At 35.4% G+C, this 27,854-nt stretch overlaps 1 protein-coding gene across 9 annotated transcripts in view; it reads right to left on the bottom strand.

Moving 5' to 3' along the window:
- Window positions 1-27,854, bottom strand: part of VPS13B (vacuolar protein sorting 13 homolog B) — a 746,502-nt gene that overhangs the window by 398,644 nt on the left and 320,004 nt on the right. For all 9 annotated transcript variants that reach the window (XM_073893022.1, XM_073893021.1, XM_025870900.2 and 6 more), the window contains one exon: window positions 131-258. In XM_073893022.1, the coding sequence (XP_073749123.1) occupies window positions 131-258 (128 nt within the window). The remainder of the gene's footprint in view (window positions 1-130; window positions 259-27,854) is intronic.

Raw genomic sequence — 27,854 nt, 5'->3', positions numbered from 1 at the left:
AGAGTGAGGTTATTTTTTTACCAATATTAAGTGTTACCAGTGAGATTATTTTTTACCAATATTTAAGGTGCTGAAAATTATAAAGGATTATAGAAATTAAAACCATGGTTTTTTCTAACTTTTATTTTACCTGTAGTGTGAGACTCTTTACTGCATTCCATACTACTCCAATAAATTCTTTCATTCTCTCTTCAGGACTTCTACAGCCTTCAGAGAGATTCAGCATGGCTTTCACAGGAACTGACAATGGCCGGGATTCTAAGTATAAGAATAGTTAGTTAACACACATGTACTTTACTGTTTCACAAAAATATACAGAAAATATTTCCATGATTATTTCTTTCCTTGTTTAGTATCTCTAAATGAGATTACAAAATATTATATTAGATCATTTTATATTATAGAATTACTGATTTTTAAAACTATTCAAAAACAAGCAAAACTAATCTGTTGAAAGTCAGGAGCATGTTGGTTACTCTTGTCAGAAATTGGTGACTGGGAGGGGACACTGTAGAGCAATGTTATAATCTAATACTCTATTTACTGAATACATGGATATAGCCACTTCACAAAAATTCATTCAGTCATAAACTAACAATTTGCCCATTTCTCAGTATTAAGATATTACTGAAATAAAAGCTTTACTTGAAAAAAAGAAAAGGAAATTCAACAACAAAACATTTGATTATCCAAAATTGATAAGAAACAAGTCTTCCTACATATGAATTCTCCTGATAACAAAAGCTTATCTATAGACTCTCTCTTAAAAACTGATTTAAAAAGTAACCAAAAGAAGTATGTGATTACATAAAAGGCAGATTTGAAGATTAACAAAACATGATATTCCACTCCACATAGCATGTTATTAAAAATTCTATCTAAATTATAAAAATCAGAGAATCTCAATAATTTTAACATAAACTTTCAGAAATTACTCTTAATTTAATAATAATTTTTAACAATATGTATTATTTCCAAACAGATCCATATATATTTTATACACTATATGTTAATGCAAACATATAATTTGTATGTACCATTTTAGGTACTTTTTAAGTAGCATTAAATAAATCAGATCTTGCTCTTTAAGAATTTGATTAAATTAAGTTTGATGGTCCTAAAATTCTCTCCCAAGTAAATGCTACCATATCACCACTACGTGAACTACAGTTGCTTTATTTCTACTCATTCTTTCCCTATCTTCCCAACTTGGTTTATTTGCATTTATAGTAGATTAATAATACCTTAAGGGCATGGAGCATAAACCTTTTTTCCTCATACTTATAAACCCAAGTCTACCACATTATGCATGTTAGAAATTCAAAGAATGTTTATTTAAAAAAGGAGTTTGGGAGAGATCCATGGAGATATTTGGGAGGAGAGCATTCTAGGCAGATAAAACAGTAATGCAGAAGTCCTCAGTTAGATGGGCACTTAGGATTTTCTTTTTTTTTTTTTTGTTTAAGATTTTATTTATTTATTTGAGAGAGAGTGGGGGGCTGGGGGCAGAGGGAGAAACAGACTCCTCACTGAGTGTGGAATCTGACATGGGACTTGATTCCAAGACTCTGAGATCCTGAACTGAAGGCAGACACTTAACCAACTGAGCCACCCAGGTGCCCCACTGTGTACTTAGGATTTTCAAGAAACAGTATAGAAGCAATGATGGCCACAACAAAGTACAGTGACAGAAGTAGGAAATGAAGGCAGAGCTACAAATAAGGACCAATCATACAGAGCTTATATAGATCATGGGAAGAAGACTGGCTTTTGCTTTGAAGAAGCTAGGATATGATAATGGATTCTAAATACAGTCATAAAATTATTGGACAAATTTTAAAAGAATTTCTCTGGCTACTCCGCAGAAAAATCGCCTACAAGTATTAAAACAGGAAGACAATATGTAAGAGATGGTGGCTGCAGTAAAGGTACTACGTAGTGATGAAATTCTGTATCCACATAAAAGCTACAGCCAACTGGACTTACTGATGTACTACAAATACATTAAGAGAGAATGGTAAAGAAAGGACGACTCCAAGGTTTTAGGTTGCAGCAGATGAAAGAACGGAGCTGTAGGAGAAACAGAATCGAGAGGGGAAAAAAAACCTTAGTTTTTTTAGCCATATCAAGTTGAAATTCCCATTAGTTCAAAAGAAGGTGTCAAGTGAAAAACAGATCAACAACTATAAAGAATGGAAAAAAAATATGAACAAACAATTCACAGAAAAATATAATTTGGCCAATAAACTAAGAGTGCTCAAACTTGCCAACAAACAAATAAAAGTTAAGACAAAAATCAGGTATTCTCTTCAATGGTCACACTGGCAAACATTTTCAAGTATCAGTTTGTATGTTTATAAAATCTGTTGTTGAAGCCTCTTGTGAGAATTTTTCATATACTGGGAATATAAATAAGTATGGTCTAAGAGTAGAATTATAAGAGATGACAATTTGTAGCTATCAAAATTTAAACACATTATTATTCTTCAAAATAATCCTATTTCTAAAAATCTATGATACAGAAATACTGTAACAGTAGATGACTACACTGAAGGAAAAAGTAGCTCAGCCACAAAAGCAGGGTGTACACAATGTATATAAGGGACACCCTTGAAGCTTCAGGTTTTGGTGAGCAGGGAACACTGCACTGCAGGGCATTACAGGACCTATTCATCATAAGGCCATTACCTTCAAGAGCAAGAGACATAACTGACTTTTCTAACACAGAGAAATAGACACAGATAGACAAAATGAGGAGACAAAGGAATATATCCCAAATGAAAGAATAGGACAAAATCACAGCAACACACCAAGCCAAATGGAGATAAGTAATATGCCTGATAGAGAATTTAAAGTAATTATCATATAAAGACACTCATGGGACTTGAGAAAAGAGTGGAGGACATCAGTGAGACCCTTAACACAGAGATTAAAAAAAAAAATCAGAGATGAACAAAATAAATGAAATTAAAAATACATTACATGTAATAAATAGTAAACTAGAGGAAGCAGAAGAATCAGTGACGTCGTGGACAGAGTAATGGAAAGTAGTCAAGCTGACCAGGTGAGAGAGAAAAAAATTATACAAAATGAGAACAGACTTCAGGAATGAAATGGCACCATCAAACAAATAACATCTGCATTATAGAAATCCCAAAAGGAGAAGACAGAGAAAAGAGGGCAGAAAATGTGTTTGAAAAAGAATAGCTAAAAACCTCCCAAATTTGGGGAAGGAAATAGAAATCCAGATCAAGGATGCATAGAGAGCTCCGAACAAAGTAAACACAAGGAGATTGACACCAAGGCACATAGTAATTCATATGGCTAATGCCAGTGGTAAAGAGAATTTTAAAATCAACAAAAGAAATGAAAACAGTTACATACATGGGAAATACCATACAGTTATCAACTGATTTTTCTTCAGAAACTAAAGGCCAGAAGAGAATGGCATGATATATTCAAAGCACTGAAATGAAAAAATCTGCAAATAAGAATACTTTATATAGCAAGGCTATCATTCAGAACAGAATGAGAGAGTTGCCCAGACAAACAAAAGTTAAAGGAATTCGTCATCACTAAACCAGTCCTACCAGAACTGTTAAAGGGGACATTCTGCGTGGAAAGGAAAGACATAGTAAGATTAAGAAAAGAAGGAAGCACAAAAGCAGTAAAAATAAATATACCTGCAAAATTAGTCAAAGGACTCACAAAATAAAAAAATGTAAAGTATGATACCAAAAACTTAAAATGTGTTGGGGAGAGAAGTAAAGACTGGGTTCCCTCTCTCGCTCGCTCTCTGTCAAATAAATAAATAAAACCTTTAAAAAAAAAAAAAAAGACTGGGCTCACACTTAAGCAACTATCAACTTAATATGGACTGCTATATGCAGAAGATCTTCTATACAAACCTACTGGTAATCACAATCAAAAATCAGTAATAGATAAGCAAAAAATAAACAGTATACCACCAAAGAAATCCAAATAACCATAAGAAAATAGAGCAAGGGAAGAAAGGAACAGAAAAGAACTACAAAAACATGTTAAAAAAGGTAACAAAATGACAGTACATATCTACTAAAAATTACTTTGAATGTAAATGGATTAACCACTCCAATCAGGCTATAGTGTGATGTAATAGACTAAAAAAAACAAGATCCATCTACATGCTGCCTACAAGAGACTCATTTCAGACCTAAAGACATACAGAGTGAAAGTGAAGGGAATAAAAAGCATTTATCATGTAAATGAATGTGAAAAGAAAATTAGGGTAGCAATACTTATATGGGACAAAATAGGCTTTAAAACAAAGACTGTAACAATAGACAAAGAAGGACACTATATAATCATAAATGGAACATATCAACAAGATTTAATAATTTTAAACATTTATGCACCGAACATGGAAGCATCCAAATACATAAAGCAGTTCATAACAAACATAAAGGCAATAATCAATAGTAATACAATAATAGTAGGGGACTTTAATACCCCACTTACATCAATAGATAGATCATTCAAACAGAAAATCAACAAGAAAAAAGTGGCTGAGTAACAGTGAATCAGATGGATTTTAACAGATATATTCACAACACTCCATCCTAAAATAGCAGAATACACATTCTTTTCAAGTGCACATGGAATATTCTCCAGAAACGATCACATATGAGGCCAGAAAACAAGTCTCAACAAATTCAAAAAGACTGAAGTCATACGATGCATTTTTCTGGCCACACCGCTTTGAAACCAGAAATCAAGCACAAGAAAAAATCTGCAAAGAGCACCAATACATGGAGGTTAAATAACATGCTACTAAACCATGAATGGGTCAAACAGGAAATCAAAGATGAAAGTAAAAAAAAAAAAAAAAATGAAGAAAAACGAAAATGAAAATCCAAAATCTTTGAGAAGAAGCAAAAGCTGTTCCAAGAGGGAAGTTTATAGCAATATAAGCCTACCTCAAAAAACAAGAAAAATTTCAAATAAATTGCCTAACCTTACACCTAAAGGAGCTAAAAATGAAAAAGAAAAACAAACAAAACTCAACACCAGTAGATGGAATGAAATAATAAATATTAGAACAGGAAATAAATGAAATAGAAACTAAAAAAGCAACAGATCAATGAAACCAGAACGTTTCTTTGAAAAGATCAAAATTGATAAGCCTTTAGCCAGATTTAAAAGAGAGGGAGGACTCAGATAAACAAAATTAGAAAGGAAAGAGGAAAAATAAAAACTGACATCACAGAAACACAAAGGACTGTAAGAGAATATTGTGGAAAATTATATGCCAACAAATTGGGAAACCTAGAAGAAATGGATCAATTCCTAGAAATACATAACTTCTCAAAATTGAATCAGGATGGATAGAAAATGTGAACAGACCAATTACCAGCAATGAAACTGAATCAGTAATCAAAAAACTCCCCCAAAACAAAAGTCCAATACCAGGTAACTCTACAGATGAATTCTACCAAACATTTAAAACCTTCTTCTCAAACTATTTCTCAAACCAGAAGAGAAAAGGAAAGAAAACTTCCAAATTCATTCTTTGAGGCTACCAATATCTTGATACCAAAATGAGATAAAGATGCTACAAAAAAAAAAAGAGAACTACAGGCCAAAATCTGTGATGAACATAGATGCAAAAATTCTCAACAAAATAGTAGCAAAATTGAATCCAACCATACATTTAAAAAACCGTCCACCATGTGGAGTGGGATTTATTCCTGGGTTGCGAGGGTGGTACAATATTCACAAATCAATAAGCATGATATATCATATCAATAAGAGAAAAAAAAACCATATGATTATTTCAATAGATGCAGAAAAAGCATTTGACAAAGTACAACATCCATTCATGATAAAAACCCTCAAAAAGTAGGCTTAAAAGGAACATACCTCAACATAATAAAGGCTATACATAAAAAACTACAGCTAAAATCATACTCAATGGTGAAAAAATGAGAGCATTTTCTCAATGGAGAAAAACTAAGGTCAAGAATAAGACAAAGATGTCCATTCTTACCACATTTATTCAACATAGTACTGGAAGTCCTAGTCACACCAATCAGACAACAAAAAGGAATAAAAGGGATCCAAATTGGTAAGGAAGAAGTAAAATTCTCACCAAAAACCTACAGAACTGATAAATTAATTCAGTGAAGTTATAGTATACAAAATTAATGTGCAGAAATCTGTTGCATTCCTATATATTAATAATGAAGTGGCAGAAAAAGAAATCATGAAAACAATACCATTTACAATTGCACCAAAAATAAGAGAATACTTAGGAATAAACGTAACCAAGGAGGTGAAAGATCTATACTCTGAAAACTATAAAACACCGATAAAAAGAAATTGAAGAGGACACAAAGAAATGGAAAGACACTCCATGCTCATGGATTGGGAGAACAAACATTGTTAAAATGTATATACCATCCAAATGGTATATTAAATCTATAGATTTAATGTAATCACTATCAAAATATCAACAGCATCTTTCATAGCACTAGAACAAATAATCCTAAAATTTGTATGGAACCACAGAGGACCCTGAATAGCCACAGCAATCTTGAAAAAGAAAAATAAAGCTGGAGGTATCCCATTTCCAGACTTCAAGTTATATTACAAAGCTGTAGTAATCAAAACAGTAAAGTACTGGCACAAAAACAGACACACAGAATAGAAAATCCATGAATTAAAAAAAAGAAAAAGAAAATACAGAAATAAACCCACAATTATATGATCAATTACTCTTTGACAAAGCAGGAAAGAATATCCAATGGGAAAAGGACAGTCTTTTTAACAAGTGGTACTGGGAAAACTGGACAGCAACATGCAAAATAGGAAACTGGATCACTTTTTTACACCATACACAAAAATAAATTCAAAGCAGATTAAAGACCTAAATGTGAAACCTGAAACCACAAAAATCACAGAAGAGAGCACAGGCAGTAATATCTCTGATATAAGCCATAACAGCATTTTTTCTACATATGTGTCCTGAGGCAAGGGAAACAAAAGCAAAAATAAACTCTTGGGACTACTACATAAATATAAAAAGCTTCTGCACAGCGGAAGAAGCAATCAACAAAACCAAAAGGCACACTACTTATTGGGAGATGATATTTGCAAATGACATATCTGATAAAGGGTTAGTATCCAAAATATATAAAGAAAGAAATTATACAACTCAACACCCAAAGAAAGGAATAATCCAATTAAAATGGGCAGAAGACATGAACAGACATTTCTCCAAAGAAGACATCCAGATGGCCAACAGACACATGAAAAGATGCTCAACGTTATTCATCATCAGGGAAATGCAAATCAAAATTACAATAAACTATCACCTGACACCTGTCAGAATGGCAAAGATCAAAAACACAAGAAACAGCAAGTGTTAGCGACGATGTGGAGAAAAAGGAACTCTTGGGCGCTGTTGATGGGAATGCAAATTAGTGCAGATTGTGCAGAAAACAGTAGAGAGGTTCCTTTAAAAATTAAAAATGGAAATATAATCTGGTATAGATTATATAGATCTATATATCTATATTATATATAGATACCCTATAATCTGGTAATCGCACTACTGGGTATTTACCCAAAGAATATAAAAACACTAATTCAAAAGGATATATGCACTCTTGTGTTTACTTAAGCAATATTTATAACAGCCATATTATGGAAGCAGCCCAAGTGTCCATCAATAAATGAATGGATAAAGAAAATATGGTGCGTACAGATACACACACATACAAAATGGAATATCATTCAGCAAAAAGAAAGAATGAAATGTGCCATTTGCAATGACATGGATGGAGCTAAAGAGTATAATGCTAAGCGAAGTAATTCAGTGATAGACAAATACCATATGATTTTACTCATATGTGGAATTTCAGAAACAAAGCAAACAAGCAAAGGAAAAAAAGAGAGAGACAAACCAAAAAACATATTCTTAACTGTAGAAGACAAACAGATGGTTACCAGAGGGGAGGTGGGTAAGAGGATGTGTGAAATAGGTGAAGGGGATTAAGAGTACACTTATCTTGACGATCAATGAATAATATATAGGTACTGCACTTGGACTTGAGTGTTTCAGCAGTCCCATTTAGCATAATAATTAAGGAAAGCAATTTAATCTAAATGTCAGAAATTAATAATGCTATTATCTAATGTCAACAATACTGTTCACTTTAAATGCTGTAATGTGTATAAAAATATTTCATTAATGTACCATAAATATAGCAAAATGATGATGAAAAAAATTGACTATAAAGTGTAGAAAAGAACTGAAAAGTTACCAGATCTGAAACCCACGTACCCTTCTCTTCTATCACAATCAACCTGTTGTTTTAGTTCTACCTTAAACACCATTTACTCTGAAAAAAGGTCAGTGATTTCCCCAAATTAGATTTGGTCCTTCCTCTATCATCTCACAGAATTCTGACATAATTCTGTATAACATATTTAATTCTTGACGGTATGACATTAAACATCTGAATATTTGTCTCTCCAAAAGCAGTAAAGTATAGTGACATGGTAATAATAAAGGTAGCAGTTAAAGCTTGAACTTTGAAGATATATTCTGAGTTCTGCCCTCTAATCATCGTACTCTTCCAATAAGAAATAATCTTATGTTCATATTAATGAAACACCAATTAGATAAACTTGGCTGAAAAATCATAAAGCTAAAAGTTCCAAGCCAAATAATAAATGATCATATATTTTTGCTTCAACATATCAATCGATGATTTACATGAGAATGTTCTTTTTCCTTCTTAAGGTTGAACTGGTACCTGGTAACAATTACCCAAAGTCAGTATGTCAAAAATTCCTGTTCCTATTTTGAGGTTTTGAGTAATGATGCCAATGGTTAAATGGCAACTCTAAGTATACTTCATGATATTAAAGAGTGAAAAAATATTTGTTCAGCTACAACAATATAATTCATTTCTGATAGTAAGTACTTCTCAGAATTTAGCCTTGTTTGGGGTTTTTATCAACTGCTGTGTAAAAGCCCTAAAGGGGTGCTATCACAAAAGTAGGTCAGGTTTAATAATTGGTCAATAAAGGAGAATGACTTCTAATAAGAGAGTAGCAACAATAAAAAATTCCTATAGCATTGTTTCTTTAACCTTAAGACATTTGACTATCAATTTATATGTTTATGCACTTTATTCATCATAATGCTGATACTAAGACAGTATTCATTTCACTGAAAGGGTAATCCATGATTTCACTATTTCATGTAGCAGCCTGAAACAGTATAGTGGCTTATTCAGTTAATATTGGTTGATTCAATCAATTGATATAATTTGAATCGTAGCTGACATACAGTAATTTCAGGTGTATAACATGGTAATTCGCCAATTATATACATTACACTATTTTTTGAAAGATAAAAAATCCTATGTGTACTGTGTTAAAATCTTTCCCTAATAGCATATTATTTGACATTTTTGTAAAAAAAAAAAAAAAATACAACTTTGGGGCACCGGGGTGGCTCAGCTGGTTAAGCATCTGACTCGGTTTCAGCTCAGGTCATGATCTCAGGATCCTGAGATCTATCACCGCATAGGGCTCTGTGCTCAGTGTGGAGTCTGCTTCTCCCTCTCCCTCTGCTCCTCCCACCCCCACCCTTCTCTCTCTCTCTCTCTCTCTCTCTCTCTCTGGAAAAAATAAAACCTTTAAAAAAAATACAACTTTGGGACGCCTGGGTGGCTCAGTCATTAAGCATCTGCCTTCGGCTCAGGTCATGGTCCCAGGGTCCTGGGATCAAGCCCCACATCGGGCTCCCTGCTCGGTGGGAAGCCTGCTTCTCCCTCTCCCACTCCCCCTGCTTGTGTTCCCTCTCCTCTCTTGCTGTGTCTCTCTCTCTGTCAAATAAATAAAATCTTTAAAAAAAATAAAAATAAATAAAAAAATACAACTTTGTATAAGACATATAGTTAGGATATATGGCTTCATGTTTATTTCAAATTTCAAACAATCACCAAGAAGCAAAGTGTGACAATCTTTATTTCTCCTTTATGTCCTAAAGGAAATCAAGCTGTTCAGACATGTATCATAGCCATGACATTATTATGCCAAGGGGTAACTGCCTTAAACAGAGTTGAATTACCTAAAAGGAAATTTAAGGTAAAAACAAAAAACCTCCTGAGAATAAGCCTTGCAAACTCAGGTTGTAGATCATCCTGGAGAGGCAGCATATGTTAAAGAATCTTAAGCAAAAAGAGAAGATGAGTACCAAAAAGAATCCATAAAGGAAACCAAGGCTTCCTAAAAGATAAGGAGGGGAGAGTTGCAGTCAGAAAGGAGAGAAATACTTCAGTAGGACTTGAAACAGGACTATGGGGTTGGTTCATTACAAGTTCAGAAAGCTAAAGACCAAATGGAGAATACTAGGCTATCTAGAGTGGCACACTTTCTAGGTTTCTATGCAGAATTTGAAAGAGAAAGAAGGGTAACTTCCTCAGAAAAGAAACAATAGTGACATGCAGTATCACATTTCATTATCTTGTTCACAAAGACATCATAAAAGACAAGGATAAAGTCTGTTAGTTTTTCATAGGCTTAAGGTGTTCTTTTCCTGAAAAATGGTCTATTTTTAGAGATACTTTTATTACAGAATATATGTTAATATTTGGTGAAATGCCAGGAAGTGCACTTAACAGAGAAATAAAGCACGGTGGGGGGGAAGACGAAAAGGAAGGAAGGAACGAAGGAAGGAAGGAAGGAAGGAAATTAAAATATCCCATAATTTCAACATGCAAAAAAAATCATTCCACACTGTTTAAGGAGCACCTGCTATGTATTAGGGACTATGTTAAAAACTGGGACTACCACAGTGAACAAAATAGACATGGTTGGGGCGCCTCGGTGGCTCAGTCATTAAGCATCTGCTTTCGGCTCAGGTCGTGATCCCAGGGTCCTGGGATCAAGCCCCGCATCGGGCTCCCTGCTCCGCGGGAAGCCTGCTTCTCCCTCTCCCACTCCCCCTGCTTGTGTTCCCTCTCTCGCTGTGTCTCTCTCTGTCAAATAAATAAATAAAATCTCAAAAAAAAAAATAGACATGGTTTCAGGACCCAAGGAGCTTATGCATACAAGCGGAAGGCTTCAAGATCTAAAAAAACAAAACAAAAAACTCTTCAGTGGTGAAACTTCAGACAACTAATGGATAAATATATTTATGTAAAAGCTTCCTCAAAGCATAAACTGGCAACCAGGAAACCTAGGTACCACCTTTTTTTCTACCAATTCAAGAATGTGATCTTAGAATCACTTCAGCTATTTAGGTTTCAGGTTTCTCATCCATCACTCTCGAGAGAGAAGCATTAAAGGCTGCCTCTATCTCAGAGGAAAACCATGGTGTGGGGCAGCCATTGTGCTACCTGTAAAGAAAGAAGAAAGGAGAAATAAAGGGAAGGGAAGGAAAGAAAGGGGACAGAAGAGGAAGGGAAGAGAGAGAAAGAGAAAAGGAATCACTCAGTGACACCATCTTGTCATAAGTAGTAAAGAAAAGAATGTCTCTATAATCTGCCCTTCAAGTTATATACAGCTTACCACACTGATCCACCAGGACTATTAACATTCTTTCACCCTGGTCTTAATTCCAAAATAAAACAAATTAACAACAAGAAGTTTGCATTTCCATGACTCTTAGTATGCAGCCACCCACAACACAGCCAACACTACCACCACCAGAAGTATGAGTCCACGGCAGAAAATAAGCAAATGAAGCATTTGCAGTTAACATCATGAGATCTTAGAGGAGCACCAAGAATTTTTAAGTTGGAAGAGGCAGTCTCTTGCTTATAGCTACAACTTCTGACAAGGCTAGTATTGTTTTTCACATATCTTACAGTCTGAACTAAGTTTCGACAATGATTAAATTGTTCAAAGTGCAACTCTAAAATGACGAAGCTGGTTTTTCTGTCGTTCTGTAAATTGGTGTTGTTACTTAGCATTTGTCTTTCATAAAGACACTTTCACACTGCTTCTCCTTCTGAAGTGAAGTCTTAACCTGAACTTTGATCTTTACAGTTTTAAGAGCTCAGAGAGAACCTAAATATAAACTAACCAGGGGGCTATAGAAAAGTAAGTGAGAAAACTTTGCTTAATCAGATCACTACTAGAAACTGAATGTTCATATTTATGTTTTGGAAAGCAAAAGGAGAAAAAGGGAAAGAAAGGAGGGGAAGGAAGGCAGGTTAATTCAGTCAAGAACTGGCAAAGTCTTCAAAGGGGAGATAACATAGGTTTGGGTTCAGGAGGAATTCTTAAATCCAAGAAAGAAGGAATTGTAGGCAGAGAGAACATGAAGAGAGGTGCAGAGACACAAAGCGCACAGGGAGGTCAGCGTGAAGCACACTAAATGGCAAATGAAACTAATACACTGGAGATCGGACTGGAAAGGTAAGTGTAGGGTCTAGTTGTGAAGCACCTGAAATACCATGCTGAGAAACACAATGTTTATCCTGAAAGTACTAAGAAGATGGTGAAAGTTTCCATGCAAGGAAATGTAATAAAATAAGGGTTTTAGAAGTGCAAATTCTGATATTAACACAGGACATATATCATTGTAGCATGTAGATATATCATTGGGAGAGTGAAAACAGAAGACCAATTAGGAGCTGTTTTGCTTACCCTCACTATTGCTCATTTTATTTGATTGCTGACACAGAAGTTATAAATTGATCTATTATCACCTCAGAACACTGTCTGGATATTAACTTTATAAATTCACAAAATGTGTTTATTTGATCTGCATTTGATCCTTTTGCTTTTAAGTGACTGGCAGGAAAAATAAGTTCTGATCTTTGACTAATTTGAGGGTCCTACATTCCAAAGGACAATTCCAGGCCTAAAAATTTCATTATCCTTTTGTCTGATGATTTAAATTGGCATATATAATTGCAATCATTTTAAGTATCCACTAAGTATTTAATTTTGAGTATTTGTTGAAAGTATCATTTAAGTTTCATTTCTTCAAAGTTTGCTTTAAATACTCAAAGAGGAAAACAGAAAGATTTGATGAACTGAGGTTCCTACTTCTAAAGACCCCCCCAAGCATTCCACTTTCATTGCCTGAGAAAAGGCTGATGCCACAGAACCCAGACAACGAGAGTCAAATGCTTTCCTCAATATGATCCCCATAAAACCTTGACACAACTCTGAGTGACCCTGCATTGACTTTGGATTACTTACTTCTTAAGCCCAGTATAACTGAGGACCACAGCTAAGTTCTGTATCTCTGCTACAGAAAAATAAAGTTGTATTTTGCACACTTGATTACAGAACGGAGAACTGTGCCTGATACATACACATGTATTACATAACTGGGATAAGCAATAACCAACCAACCTGAGTGATCCTGAAAAGAACACATCCTTCCAGCCCCCAGCACTTGCCAACTAACTCCACCTCATAATCCCAGGGTTAATTCTTTCCTGCCCTTTAACTCCATTTACATTGGCCAACAGGAGAAGCCCAAAACCCTAAGAACATCTCTTATTGGGGCACCCGGGTGGCTCAGTCGGTGAAACTGCTGCCTTTGGCTCAGGTCATGATCTTGGGGTCCTGAGATCAAGCCCCACATCGGGTTCCCTGCTCAGCGGGAAGTCTGCTTCTCCTTCTCCCTCTGCTGCTCCCCCTGCTTGTGCTCTCTTGCTCATGCAATCTCTCTCAAATAAATAAAACCTTAAAAAAAATAATCCTTTATGACCCAGACCCTCATCACCAAAGACCTCTGTGTAACCCCACCTGATGCCATCTCCTACTCTACAACATGGTAATCTCTTCTGTTCTGCCCTCTAGAACTCATAATGTATCATTAGCAAAATCTCCCATATCTTCCTAAAACTTTTCTCTGAATTTACTCTCCAACTTCTTTTCACACAAATCTGAGGACACTGCTTTCTGTGAAGTCCTCTTAACTAGCTGATGCTTTCTCTGCCATACCCTGCAGAGAATTGGGCCTGGGAGTGGTTGCAGTCGCTTCCCTGATCCTCACTGCCACTTCCAGTCTATTTTTGTACCTCCTCCCTAAAAGAAGGAAGCCTTGCTTTGGATTTCATGTCATCCAACCATACACCTATCACTCCTTCTTACTGCAATATATGTTCCTGAGGTCAGCACCCTCGCCCCTTCATTCTTTGAAGATTTTAGCTCCAGGATCACTCTCACTCCTTGTGTCAGAGACAAGAGTCCCCATTAAACAGTCTACCTGTTCCCCTATATTACTTGGTCTGCAGCTAGGCAAGCCTGTGTGAATGATTCTGACCGATAACATACAACCTAAAGTTAGGTGGTACCTTAAGCTTTATAGGCAATCAAGAGCAAGTGTGCTTTTCCCACTTCTTTCTCTTATCTGCTGGCTGAATGCAGAACATCCAGAGGATCAGCAGTGTGACTACACAGCAGATGCCTGAGTCACTGCTTGGAAAATAGCTAAGACAATGTGAACACAACAAGGTACTTTCCTTGAACAAGAAATCAATTCTATTGTATCAAGATGCTGAGATTTTTCTGATTGTTTGTTAGAGCCAGTGGAAAACAATGACTAACAGATCTTATTAGAGGAAACTGAAACATTTGATCATTGCCACCTTCTTGACACACTTCCTTAGTTTCTTCTGGACACCACTGTCTCTATGTTCTACCTCACTGGCAGCTTTCTTGGTTTTCTTGCTAGTTCTTCATTTTCCAGACCTCTAAATGCTGCAGTGTCCAAAGATTCAGCCTTTGGGCCATTACTCTTCTCTACAAACATCTCTTCTTGGGTGACCTCACTCAATGTCATGGCTTCAAGCATCCTCTACATGGACACAATTTCCAGGAAACAGTCTTGATCTAGCCTCAGAACTCCGGGCTAGTCACCCAATTGTCCACTCAACATCACCACTCAGATATTTAATAGAAATTTCAAACTTGACATGGCCAAAGCAAAACTCTTGAGTCTCCCTCTTTCCCCACGGCTTTGCTTTTATATTCCTTCAAGTCTCAGAAAATAGCAAAACCACCCTTCCAGTTGCTCAGGTGAAAATGACTGACCCTCCCCTCCCACACACACACACTATACATCCAGACAACTGGCATAATTTTACTGGCTCTATCACAAAATATATCATGACCTTACCTCCTCTAGTGATACTATCCTACCCCCTCACCCAAGTCACATGATTACAGGCATACACTATGGCAACAAGCCACAGGTCAACAGGTCTACCTGTTTCTATACTTTCCACTCTACAGTCTATTTCAACACAGCACCCAAAGTGATACCATTAAAATAGCCAAAAAGAGTCGTATCACTTCTCTAATCAAAACCCTTGTATGGCATCCTCTATTATTCACTTTTACTAGTCCAAATCCTTACAATGACTTCTAAGTCCCTACAGGATTTTTCTTCCCCATTGTCTTTTTTTTTTTTTTTAGATTTTTAAATTATTTATTTGACAGAGAGAGGGAGAGAGAGAGAGAGAGCGCACAAGTAGGCAGACAGGCCAGCAGAGGGAGAAGCAGGCTCCCCGCTGAGTAGGGAGCCCAAAGCGGGACTCGATCCCAGGACCGTGGGATCATGATCTGAGCCTAAGGCAGATGCTTCCCAGGCAGACTAGACCCAGGCGCCCCTTCCCCATTGTCTTTTTAACTTCCTCTTCCACTCCTCTTGCTCCCCCTGGAGCAGGCTGGTTGCCCTCCTTGCTTTTCCTTGAACTTAAGAATACTGGTAAAAATACTGGGTTAAAGAACACAGTAGAAGAGGAACCATGTCCCCACCACCTTTCTCTCAATCCTCCATTTCCTCAAGTCTATAGGAAATTTCAGAAGGGTTTAGGGAATTTCAACACAGCAAGAATAAAAGCATACTGATACCAGTCTGTGAATCTTATTATAGAGCTATTCTTCCACTCTGTTGGAGTGGATTGGAAAACACTTGAAAATGAGATAAAGGAAATTGTTGGCCTCTTCCAAAACCTATGAGCTATGGAAAAGTAAGATTTCAATTCAGTAAGCATGCCTGAGTACCTTACTTGTACTAGGACTTAAGGGGAACAAAAGATGTAGAAGACTGAGGCTGTGCTTTTAAGAGCTTACCTTTGAAAAAGGGAAATGAATGGGTAACAGACTTACTAAATGGATAGGTAGCATAGAGCTATTTTAGAAAATTTTATTATCATGTAGGAAGTAAAATAATTGTAGAATCATTGTCTTATAATGACCTTTTTACCCTGTTTTATATCACATATGTATAGCCATGGAAAAGAAACTATTACTCATTCATAATCCTAATAATGATTTTGGTGTCACTAGAAAGAAATACAAATATACCTTTGCAAAAGAAAAAAAAAGGTCAATTTTCAGGTTCATAAATAACCTAAATATGTACTTTTTTTTTTTTTTTGCCATTTCCATGGCTACCAACCTGCTGAAAATTTTCATCTCTATAAAGAAGAGTAACTCACATTTCTGGAAACGGTCTTCCTCCTTCCAATCCATCCTAAACTACTCTCAACCACAGGATACTATTCAAGAATAAACAGCATCTTAGATAGAAAATCAAAGTTCTGCATCTGGTTTTCAAAGCCCTGTATAAGCTGGTCTTGCCTCTCTACATCTGTTCAATTTTATTTTCTACTACTTCTGCTGGAGAATCTCCACTCCAATCAATGTCTTCTCCCTGTTGTTTCCAGCCAAGTGAACTGCCCCCTCCTCATTATTGCATACTCTATTTAAGACCTACCTCAGGTTGTACCTCGCTAATGAAAACTTTTCCAATTCCTAAAGTCTGTAATAATGGCTCCTTTCCCTAATTTTTCCTCAGTTTTGTAGTCTACCATATTGCACGTGACTTTTTTCTTTCCTGTTAGAACCTAAAGTTCATGAGAATAAGAGCCATGCCACTGACTACTTTCAATTTCCCAAAGTACTTAACACACAGTTAAGAACACTGTAGGAACTCAAAATTATATTTACTGATTACCTGACTAATGATAAAATCTAACGTCAATATCCTGGGTTATACCTGGACTACTCTTGTCAGTATTTAACATTTTAAAACATACCTGAATTTGTGATACAGTGGGAATATTCTGAAAGATTATGTACACCAATTTAAAATGTACTACATGCTGCTATTTCTCCTAAATAATTGATAAATATCCCTGGGAAATCTGGGAACAGACATGAAAAGTTACAGGACGTAAATATATATCAAAGAACTGGGGACAAAAAAAAGGTTAAGGAATGTAATATTTAAGTCCCTAAATAAAAATAAAAAGAGAGAAAAAGGTTTTATGGATTTGTGCAATAATTATTTACTAAATATTTGTTCAATGCCAGAAATAGACGTTAGATTCTGGGAAGAAAGAAGTAAACAAATCTTGGGGGAAAAACAGTTTCTTCAACGAACATTGTTGGGAAAACTGGACAGCCATATGTAAAAGAATGAAACTGGACCTCTATCTTACACCATACACAAAAACTAAATCAAATGGATTTAAAGACTTAAAACTAAGACCTGAACCATAAGACATAGGGAGTAAGCTCTGGGACACTGATCTTGGCAACGATTTTTTTGAAGCTGACACCGAAAGCAAAGGAAACAGAAGCAAAAATAACCTACTAGGACTACACCAAACTAAATGCTTCTGCACAGCAAAGGAAACCAGCAACTAAATGAAAAGGCAAATTACTGAATATGAGAAAATATTTGCAAATCATGTATCTGATAAGGGATTAATATCCAAAATATGTAAAGAACTCATAAAAAATAGCAAGAAGCAATCTGATTAAAAAATGGACAGAAGAGAGGTGCCTGGGTGGCTCAGTCGTTAAGCGTCTGCCTTCGGCTCAGGTCATGATCCCAGGGTCCTGGCATCGAGCCCCACATCGGGCTCCCTGCTCAGCGGGAAGCCCGCTTCTCCCTCTCCCGCTCCTCCTGCTTGTGTTCCTGCTCTCGCTATCCCTTTAAAAACAAAATGGACAGAAGATCTAATAAGACATTTTCCAAAGAAGACATTCAGATGGCCCACAGGTACATAAAAGATGCTCAAAATCATTAATCGTCAGGGAAATGCAAATCAAAACCAAAATAACATATTACCTCAACCCTGTGAGAATGGCTATTATCAAAAAGACAAGAGATAACAAGTGCTGGCCAGGATGTGGAGAAAAGAGAACCCTTGTGCATTGTCGTTGGGAATGTAAATTGGTGCAGCCATTATGAAAAGCAGTGTAAACGGGTTCCTTTAAAAATTAAAAACAGAACTATCATATGATCTAGCAATTCCACTTTGGGGTATTTATCTAAAGAAAACCAAAATACTAACTGGAAAAGATATATGCACTTCTATGTTCACTGCAGTACTACTGACACTAGCCAAGATATGGAAACAACCTAAGTGTCTGCTTTTGCATGAATGAAAAAAGAAAATGAGGTCAATACACACACACACACACACACATATGTATGCATATGTGTACATATACATACCCACATATATGAAATATATACACACACACGAGATATATGCATACCTATAATGGAATATTATTCAGTCACAAAAAAGAAGAAAATCTTGCCATTTGCAATAACAGGGATAGACCTCAAGAGCAGTATGCTAAGTGAAATGAGTCAGGGAAAGACAAATACCATATGATCTCACTTCTATGTGGAATCTAAAAATGAAACAAAACAAAACAAAAACCAAGCTCATAGATACACAGAACAGGCTGGTAGTTGCCAAAGAGAAGGGTTGGGTGAAATGGGTGAAAAGGTACAAACTTCCAGTATAAAATAAGTAAGTCCTGGGATGTAATGTACAGCATGGTGCTAGAGTTAATAAAACTGTGTTGCATATTTGATAGTCTCTCAGAAAGTAAATCAGAAATTTTCTCATCACAAGAAAAAAAGTTTTGGGTAACTATGTATAGTTATGGATATTAACTAGCCCAATTGTGATCATTTCAAAACGTATAGGTATATTGAATTGTTATGCTGTACACCTTGAAATTATACCTCAACTTAAAAAAGTGAGCAAGCCAGATATGGTCCTTGAGATACATTCTAGACAAAGAGAAAGAAAAAAAAAAGAACGAAAACCTATAATGGGTGTTACGAGAGCAGAAAACAAGTGCTAAAGTAGGGAATCTTGGGGGAGTGCCACAGACCTATTTGAGAAAGGCTCAACAGGGAAGGAGGTTTCTTTACTAAAAGGATAACATTTAAACTAAGACTTGGAGCATGAAAAGTACATAGCTATGAGAAGAGCAACGGCCTTTTGCCTCATTGCATCTGAGACAGCAAGAGGGTCACCGGCAGCTCTACTGTGGCCACCTGAGGAACTGTGGCCAGGGTTTGCGTTCTTGCTGCGTCTGCTCAAACCGGCATGGTCCGATGCGGAAATACGGCCTCCACACGTGCTGCCCATGTTTCCATCAGTATGCCACGGACATAGGCTTCATTAAGTTCAATTAGGCGAACCTCCTTGAATGGGTCATCCAAGAGACAGAGCTTAACTGCAGATATCCAAGATACCTACCTTAATGCTAACTCATTGTACATAAAATACATCAATTATAGTGTTTTAATGTGGAAAAAAAAAATGGAAACAGCATATGCAAAAAATCCCAGGCAAGAAAAAGCATGGAGTGTTTGAAGAAATGAAAGAGGATCAATGTGAGGAAAAATGACAAACGACAGATGGAAGAACCCAACAGAAGCTAATCAGGTCAAACTTTGTAGGCCATGGGAACAAGTTTGGATTTTTTTTTTATGATGTCATGTTAATCACCATACATTACATCATTAGTTTTTGATGTAGTGTTCCATGATTTATTGTTTGCGTATAACAGTGCTCCATGCAGAAGGTGCCCTCTTTAATACCCATCACCAGGCTAACCCATCCCCCACCCCCTCCCCTCAAGAACCCTCAGTTTGTTTCTCAGAGTCCATCGTCTCTCATGGTTCGTCTCCCCCTCCGATTTTACCTGAAATGCAGTAAGAAATACTGAAGCGTTTTAAGCAGGGAATAAAATGATCCAATTTAGATTTTAATAAGATGATTCTTGCTGTCATCTGAACAATGGATTAGAGAACAGATGGTGAGAGTGAGAACATTTGGAAATGACATGAGTGAGACTGTTTAGCAGATCTTTATTCTGTAGAAGAAATTATGTGGCTCTGATTGGGGATGCAGCATATAAACAGAATGGACAGGGGAAAAAAGCCACTATGAATCCAAGGTTTCATCCTTGAATAACATGGTCAGTGGTGGTGGTGGGGAGAGGTACAGAGTTGGTAGAGATTTGACATTAGGCTTGAGTGGCCTGTAAAATACCTAAATTTCCTAAAGTACCTAAAATACCTTCAAATTTCTTTGAAGATTTATTTATTTGAGAGGGAGAGAGAGAAAGAGAGAGCAGAGGGATAGGGAGAGAGAGAGAGAAAATCTCAAGCAGACTCCCTGCTGAACGCAGAGCCCAACGCAGGGCTCCATTCAGGACCCTGAGATCATGACCTGAGTCAGAACGAAGAGTTGGACCCTTAACTAACTGAGCCACCCAGGTGCCCCCTGAGCGGCCTGTAAGATACTTAAACAGAGATGTAGACAACTGATTAGGAGACATCTTAAAAGAGAGAGAGAGAGAGAGAGAGAAGAAAGAAAACTGGTATAACAAAGCAACTCATTTAAGACAAATGTATACAAATCATCAGTGTGAAATAAGTTTTATTATGGAAGCATGAATGGAAATACTGGATTTTAAGGTAACTTTAAGATGATTAATATCAAACAGAGAAAAGAAAAACTAAAATTACAGTGCAACGTCAGCAGCTAATAGATAAAACAATAAGCTTCACCTTTCTTAGAGCATTTAACTTTCCTTTTAAAATGCAAACATAAAAAATGTGATATTTACTTTCTGAATATGTTTTACCCTTTTATAGAACTTTCACATATCTTACTTTATTTAAGTCTTATAACAATCCTTAAATCTGCGAGCTATTGTTAGTATACTTATTACCATATTATAAATGAAGAAAATGCAGGTGTATGAGGTTAGCTTGACATGAGAGTGGAGATAGGATCAAAAGCTAGATTTTTTGGTCCCTAGTCAACTGGTTTTTCTACCATACCTTCCTAACTTGATCTGTATCTTACACTGATCATTCTTTTTGGCAACTTAATTTGGCAACATAAATTTAAGTAACTTGAAGAAAAAGTGACTTTTATATAGTTATACTATTTTTAAATTTCTAGAGTTTAGATAGTATATAAAGCTTTAAGCAACTTGCCATAGAAACTGCAATAATGCCTGAGACTTTTCATCAGAACACAAACTACATTCGATACTATCACTCTTGAAAGCCCCTTGGGAAATAATGGCTTTTTGGATTCTGCAAGTCAGCGTGACATGGCATGCAAAATTGCATCTCATGCTGAGCCAACCAGGAAAATATATGTCATCACTATGTGACATTCAGAATTTCATCTGGAAACTATAATCTTGTTCTGACTGCTAAAAGAGGGGGGGAGGGAGGAAGACTGCATACAAAACAATTTGGTTGAATTTTTGCTGAATTCTTGCCAGTTCATGTAAAAACTACAATAACTTATTTCCAAAGAAGAACTCTATATTCAAAAACTTTTCAATGTACTTACTAACATCACAATGTTTTCTCAAAGAACTTTAAGATTAACTGACATATTTTTAAAATCTTATAATTCAAATTAATGAATCACTAGAAAAAATTCTTTATAATGAAACAAAGTTTCAAAATTAATAAACTGTGCAAAGGAGAACAATGAAAACACTTCCTAATTCCTTTCTCCCAATGAATAAGCTCTAGATTAAGAAACACACAAACACCCATTGTAGGTTGCAATCTGTTTTATGCATCCCACATCTTTCTAGTCTAGATTCTTTTCCTCTTGGGCTCTTAATTCTTGTGTGCAATATGTTCATAAACCATCTACCTTATTTCTATTAAAACAGAAACCTGTGAACATAATTTAGTGTTATATAATCAACATTTTGTATTTTAAATCTGTTGTGACTAACTGTAAAATGAAAAATTAGTAGACATAAACTGGAATGGCTGACTCACAAATTATTCCCAGGAGCCATGTTTCTGCTAGCCCTCCATTTTCTGGTATCACATCTCATGCCCCTAAGCTCAGAAAGGGCTGCCACTGGGCCAGTCATAGTACCTAACCTCCCAGGTCACAATGACTGTCTGTACTAACCTCCCAGGTGACAATGACTGTCTGAGATGTATGCACATGATCCAAGAGAGGCCCAACAAAATCCTTCTTAGGTTTGTTTTCAACAGATACTAGACCAGATCTTTCCCTTTGATCACAGAGAATTAAGTATGTCAGTCCAGAGGAATCACAGCCATGTACACTGCTAAGTCAAGAAACCTATGTTCAATAAAAGAAAGTTAAGTCAACAGGAAAAGAAAAACAGAGTCCTGATAGTATGCAGTCTCTATTTCTAAGTCATTCCAAGGAAAAGATCTATCTTTGCTTTTCTTGCTATTTTGGTTATGCAAATCAAGAAAATATCCCTGTTTTTCCAAATTTAAAATAATTTTAAAAGTTTCTGTCTTTTGCAGAGAGCCCTTTGTAATTCAGAAATGTGTCAAAAAAAAAAAAGGAATAATTTAGAAATGTGTCTTCCCTAGTAGTCACTTATCAACTAGGAGGAAAAATGGGCAATTTTTTGTTATTTTTTAATTTTTTATTTTAATTCAATTTAGTTAACATACAGTGTATTATTAGTTTCAAGGGTAGAATTCAGTGATTCATCAACTGCATATAAGACCCAGTGCTCATTACATCAAGCGCCCTCTTTAATCCTCATCACCCAATTACCCCTTCCAGCAGCCCTCAGGTTGTTCCCTAGAGTTAAAAGAGTCTCTTACGGTTTGCCTCCCTCTTTATTTTATATTTTTATTGTATTATTTTATATTTTATTATTTTATTTTATATTTTTTATTTTATCTTATCTTATTTTTCCTTCCCTTCCCCATAGGTGTACCTGCCCAGCCCTCATAAGACCATTACACAGCCTGCATAAGCTCCAAAATGCCCAAGCATATCATGGGGTTTACTTCCCCATTTCCCAGGCTTACTTCCTTGAGAACTATTCAAACTCTGCCTCCCTTGGCTCTCAGTCCTTCCGTTATCATATTCACTGGCCATTATCCCTATGATACTCTGCCTGAACTTGCATATTAGGAGATGCTATTTTTTACTTCTCTAATCTTTTCTCCACTTCCAAAAGATTTCTTCAACTACATTAGCCAATACTTTTCTCAGTTTAACCCTTGGCACTCTCCCAACGGTGTCTTATATGAGGGACTTCCTCCAAATAACCCTAAACTTCCATATAGTAACACCTTAAGACAGCAGTGAACTCCAATATTGTAGGGTACAAAACTATAAGACCATCCATTGAGCTTTTGGGGACAAATCTGAGAATATCTACTCATATTTACTTTTATCTAAAAATGAGAAAGACACGATTTGTTAATATTTAGTAAAGTAGAATTACATTGAGGTCCTTCTCCATGTCATAAGGCTACAGATAACACAATGCTAAGTATACTGAAGGAAGAGTGGACATTCAGTAACAAGAAGAAAATGGCAGGGGCCCTTCACTCTTTCATGTGTTTTTTGTGGCATAATTTATATGCATATAGTTAACCAGATTTACAAATTTCATTCTCTACCTTTAACTAAATTAATTCTCCTAATTTGGATATACATTTTTTAAAGATTCCCATAAAACACACAAATCCAAACATATGGATTAAAGATATCACTAGCTTATTTAAAAGGAAAAAGCAACACCTTTTCATTAATTTAGAAGAATCTTATTGATAAAAGGAAGATGGAAATTGACTAGCCTGATGTCAACAAAGACCTTGGATAACATGGATAGGACTGAAAAATAAGTGTCTTCAGTGCATCAATGATGCCCGTTTCCCTCTTAGATATAATGTATCTCAGTGGGGTGACTTTTCAATGTCAGCTACTAAAATCAACTATTAAAATAAACTGAATTAACAACTAAACCTTGGGGCACCTGGGTGGCTCAGCTGGCAAGTGTCTGCCTTGGGCTCAGGTCCTGATCTCGGGGTCCTGCTCAGCTTACTTCTCCCTCTACTTGTGCTCCCTCTCTCATGCTCTCCTCTCTCAAATAAAATCTTTAAAAATAAAAAAACACTTAAAAAAAGAACTAAACCTTTAAGTTTCTGTAACACAGTATTAAAATTTTTAAAAATGACACAGTTATTAGTCTCACTGAAATATTGCTATATCAAAAAACTATCAGAATAGAAACATTTAAATGTTAATAAAATTTTAAAATTATCTTGCATGCTTTATAGTATATTACTATAGTGATACACATATTTAATGCATAAATCAATAAATGGTATACTATAGATGCTTGCTCAAGGATTTTTACTGATAGGAATGCACTTAGAAAAAAGGTAGGAGGCTACCAAAGATTAACTATTTTCAAATAGTTTGTGTTCTCTGTATTTGTTTTAATTCATTCTCTTACTGTTTAGTAATACTTTTAACAAAATATGGGCCTGCCTCAGATGTGTTCAAGGAATCCAAAAACAGTGGTTTTGTGGGGCTTTTTTTCATTTGTTTTGATCTAGGCTTGGATTAGGACATTTAAAAGAGGAAGGAGTGAGGTAGCAGGGACAGTAGTCGAAATAAAATAATCCCAACAGAATGTAGAATTTAAAACTAATTTCTCAGCATTAAAAGAATTTACCTTCTAAAGCCATCTCCAGTGACAAAATTCAGTAGAGTCTATATTCCACTTTCAAAGTAAAAATCAGAATAAAACTTGAACATATTAAAAGAAACCAAACCTAAATAAATGTTCTGTTTTACAGTCCTAGAGTAATAACAAATGAGCCAAGGAAACAGGAAAACATTTTTTTCCACTTAAATATGAAATAATTACTCATCTAATTTTCAGATTCAAAGTTCCAAGAGGAAAAGACATTATGTGTATGCTATAGATATACTTAAAAATAAAAATCAATAAACCTAGTTTGCTTAACAAACTCAACAGGTTCTTGGACTTAATGAGCAAACACTAATTAAAAGACATTCTGCCAGACACACCAGAAGACACACTAAAGAAGTATAAATTACATTTCTCTATGAACTAATCATTTACTTGAGGAGTCCTCATACGAAAACTAGCAATGCAAGAAATTCAGCTATGTAGTAGTGCCAAGTGAGCAGTGTAATTACCAGGTATGTCTATAAAAGAATATCATCAAATGATGAATGGATATTTTATGAAACATTTAAAAAAACAAAATGTCAAAAACACTCTATAACTACAAAAATCTAGACTACTATGGCTGGTATTACACATCATCAAATGGCACCTGTTGAAATTCTTTAGAAAGATAAGCTTAGAAATGAACTTAGACATAATTTGAATTGCAAAGATTATGTTAAGTTCTGCAGACTCTTAATATTTTTCCTCATAAATTCTAGGTTTAGAAATAAAAATAATTGTTCTTACAAAGTACAAACAGGAAATAGCAATTTAGTAAATGTGTATTTTCCTTTAAGTTCTCTGATTACTTTCTGGATGGTATTTCCAAGTTTCTCTAATTTTTGATGTACTTCATTAGATATACTTCATTTTAAGGGAAAAATATACTTTAAACCACACTTTATCCCTGAGAATAAAATCAATTGCATATTATGCAATTTTTCCAATGCTTTAACATTTGTCAATGAAACTGGATATCTAATTAATCACAAAGGAATGGAATTTTATGCTAAACTACATGATTAAAGTAAGCAACTTCTAATATACATAAGTCCACAAAAAATTTATTTCTTGTACATTAATACTAATTCCACCCTATAACTAGGAACATACCTATTCAACATTCTAATTTAATCAAATTAAGGATGATTTAAACATTTTAAATGAAAAACTACATTGGTGTGAAACATTTTACTTATAATGCACAATTCTTAAAACTTGACTCCAAAATACATCAGTGCCTTCAGGAGCAACTATTACTAGCAAAAATTGGAAATCTCGCAACCTCAAACCGTCCTACAATTTATACTGCCTGTAGATAAAATGATTTTTTTTTCAAGACTTGACAGAATTTCAAACTTGGAGTAACATAAATGGATACAAAAAAAAATGAAGGTAAAGTTTAAAGTCTTGTTTTCTTAGAAGGAACAGATTCCTTGTATATGCAAAACAGGGTCTTAACTTTGAAAAACTTATATATTTCCTCATCTCTTACATTCTCTGAAACAGGGCAAAGAAAATAATACTTATCCTATATAACTCGTGTGTGGAAAGAAAATTAACTAAATTGATGTATACATACTCTTCTTAACTCTGTCTCAGAGGAAGAGGCAATTTTCCTATTAAGTCCTACATCTGTTTATAAGATCTTATATTTTGCTTCATTTGTGATCTCACTATAAATTATCCCCAATGTTCCTGTATCTCCAATTCTTCCTTCTCTCCTCTTTATCTCTCTATAGACATACCCAAGTGTCTGTATAGTGAAATTTCTGGAAAGAGTGGTATACACAGTGGCTGTTTCAGTTCCCATTCATTTCCTAACAACTAAAGCTCCTCTGGCCAATTTCTGCCTCATTGTTCTTGATGAATCTATAGCATCCTAGGCAGTTACCCATGCTCATCATGAAGTGCTTTTCAATTATGTCATATATATCATATATATACATGTATATATACATATGTGTACACTTACGTTGCCTAATTCTCAGAAGGATGCTTCTCAATCTTTCCACTAGCTCATTTTCCTTACTCTTTAAAGAAAAAGTTGCTCAGAATTTAATTTTGGGCTTTCTTCTCATTTTGCTTCTCATATGGTTTCCCTGGGAGATAATGCACTCTGTGGCTTTGACTGTGTAAGATCCCTATGGTAATGACTCCTAAGCCTCTACCCTCATTGTGAAAAACCTAAGCAACATCTCAGACATGACAACACTTTTACCAGCTTTGTCTTCTGATATTTTCACTTAAAGGAAAATATTTTCTACTTTTCCCCCCAAACTCCAGCTTATGACAGTCTATTTTAAGTTACTACAGCAGAGTAAATAACCTGTAATATCTAAGTAATCTGTAATGAGCTAAATAACCTGTATATCTACTCTCCTCTTTTTTTCTTAGTTAGAAACCAAACCTTTTGGTCACACAACCTTTGGGCCTTAAAAAGTACAGACTACATTCCTGAGATCTATACAGCTCTGGATATGATCACATATGATCAAATAAACATGACTAGTTTCTGGTCAAGAGTACATAAGCAAAAGTGAACAGTACTTCTGTATACTTTTCAAAGAGGTAAGGTGTTGTCTTCTTGTTACTCATTCTGCTCACTGAAATGCAGACATGATAAACAGTTGAAGCATCCACTGAGGACCATTCATCAAGCATGGTAATAGAGGCCACTCATAGTGGATTAAGAAAGTACCTCACCTTGGAGAGCCATATGACCTTGGGGTGTCTACCTGTACGCTTTCACCTGAGACAAAACTCAATCTTATTAAACCACTGTTATTTAGAGATTTCTGATATTTTCAGCCAAAATTAACTCAATCTTAATCATTACAACTACATTATTGAACTACTGCTTAATTTAAAAATACTATATTTTGAAATGAGATCAGAAAAAATCTAATTAGAGATATTTTACCTAATAACTGAAGTTCATTGTCAAAAAAAAAGATTCTTCAAAAAAAAATCTGAAACCTTTATCTGTAATATAAACAAAGTGTTTTTTCAATTTCATGATTTTCCAT

Source organism: Callorhinus ursinus, unplaced genomic scaffold, assembly GCF_003265705.2.
Source record: "Callorhinus ursinus isolate GAN/ISIS: 27379988/994484 unplaced genomic scaffold, GSC_fseal_2.0 scaffold5, whole genome shotgun sequence".
Classification (NCBI taxonomy): Eukaryota; Metazoa; Chordata; class Mammalia; order Carnivora; family Otariidae; genus Callorhinus; species Callorhinus ursinus.
This window is presented reverse-complemented; position numbering and strand designations above follow the sequence as displayed.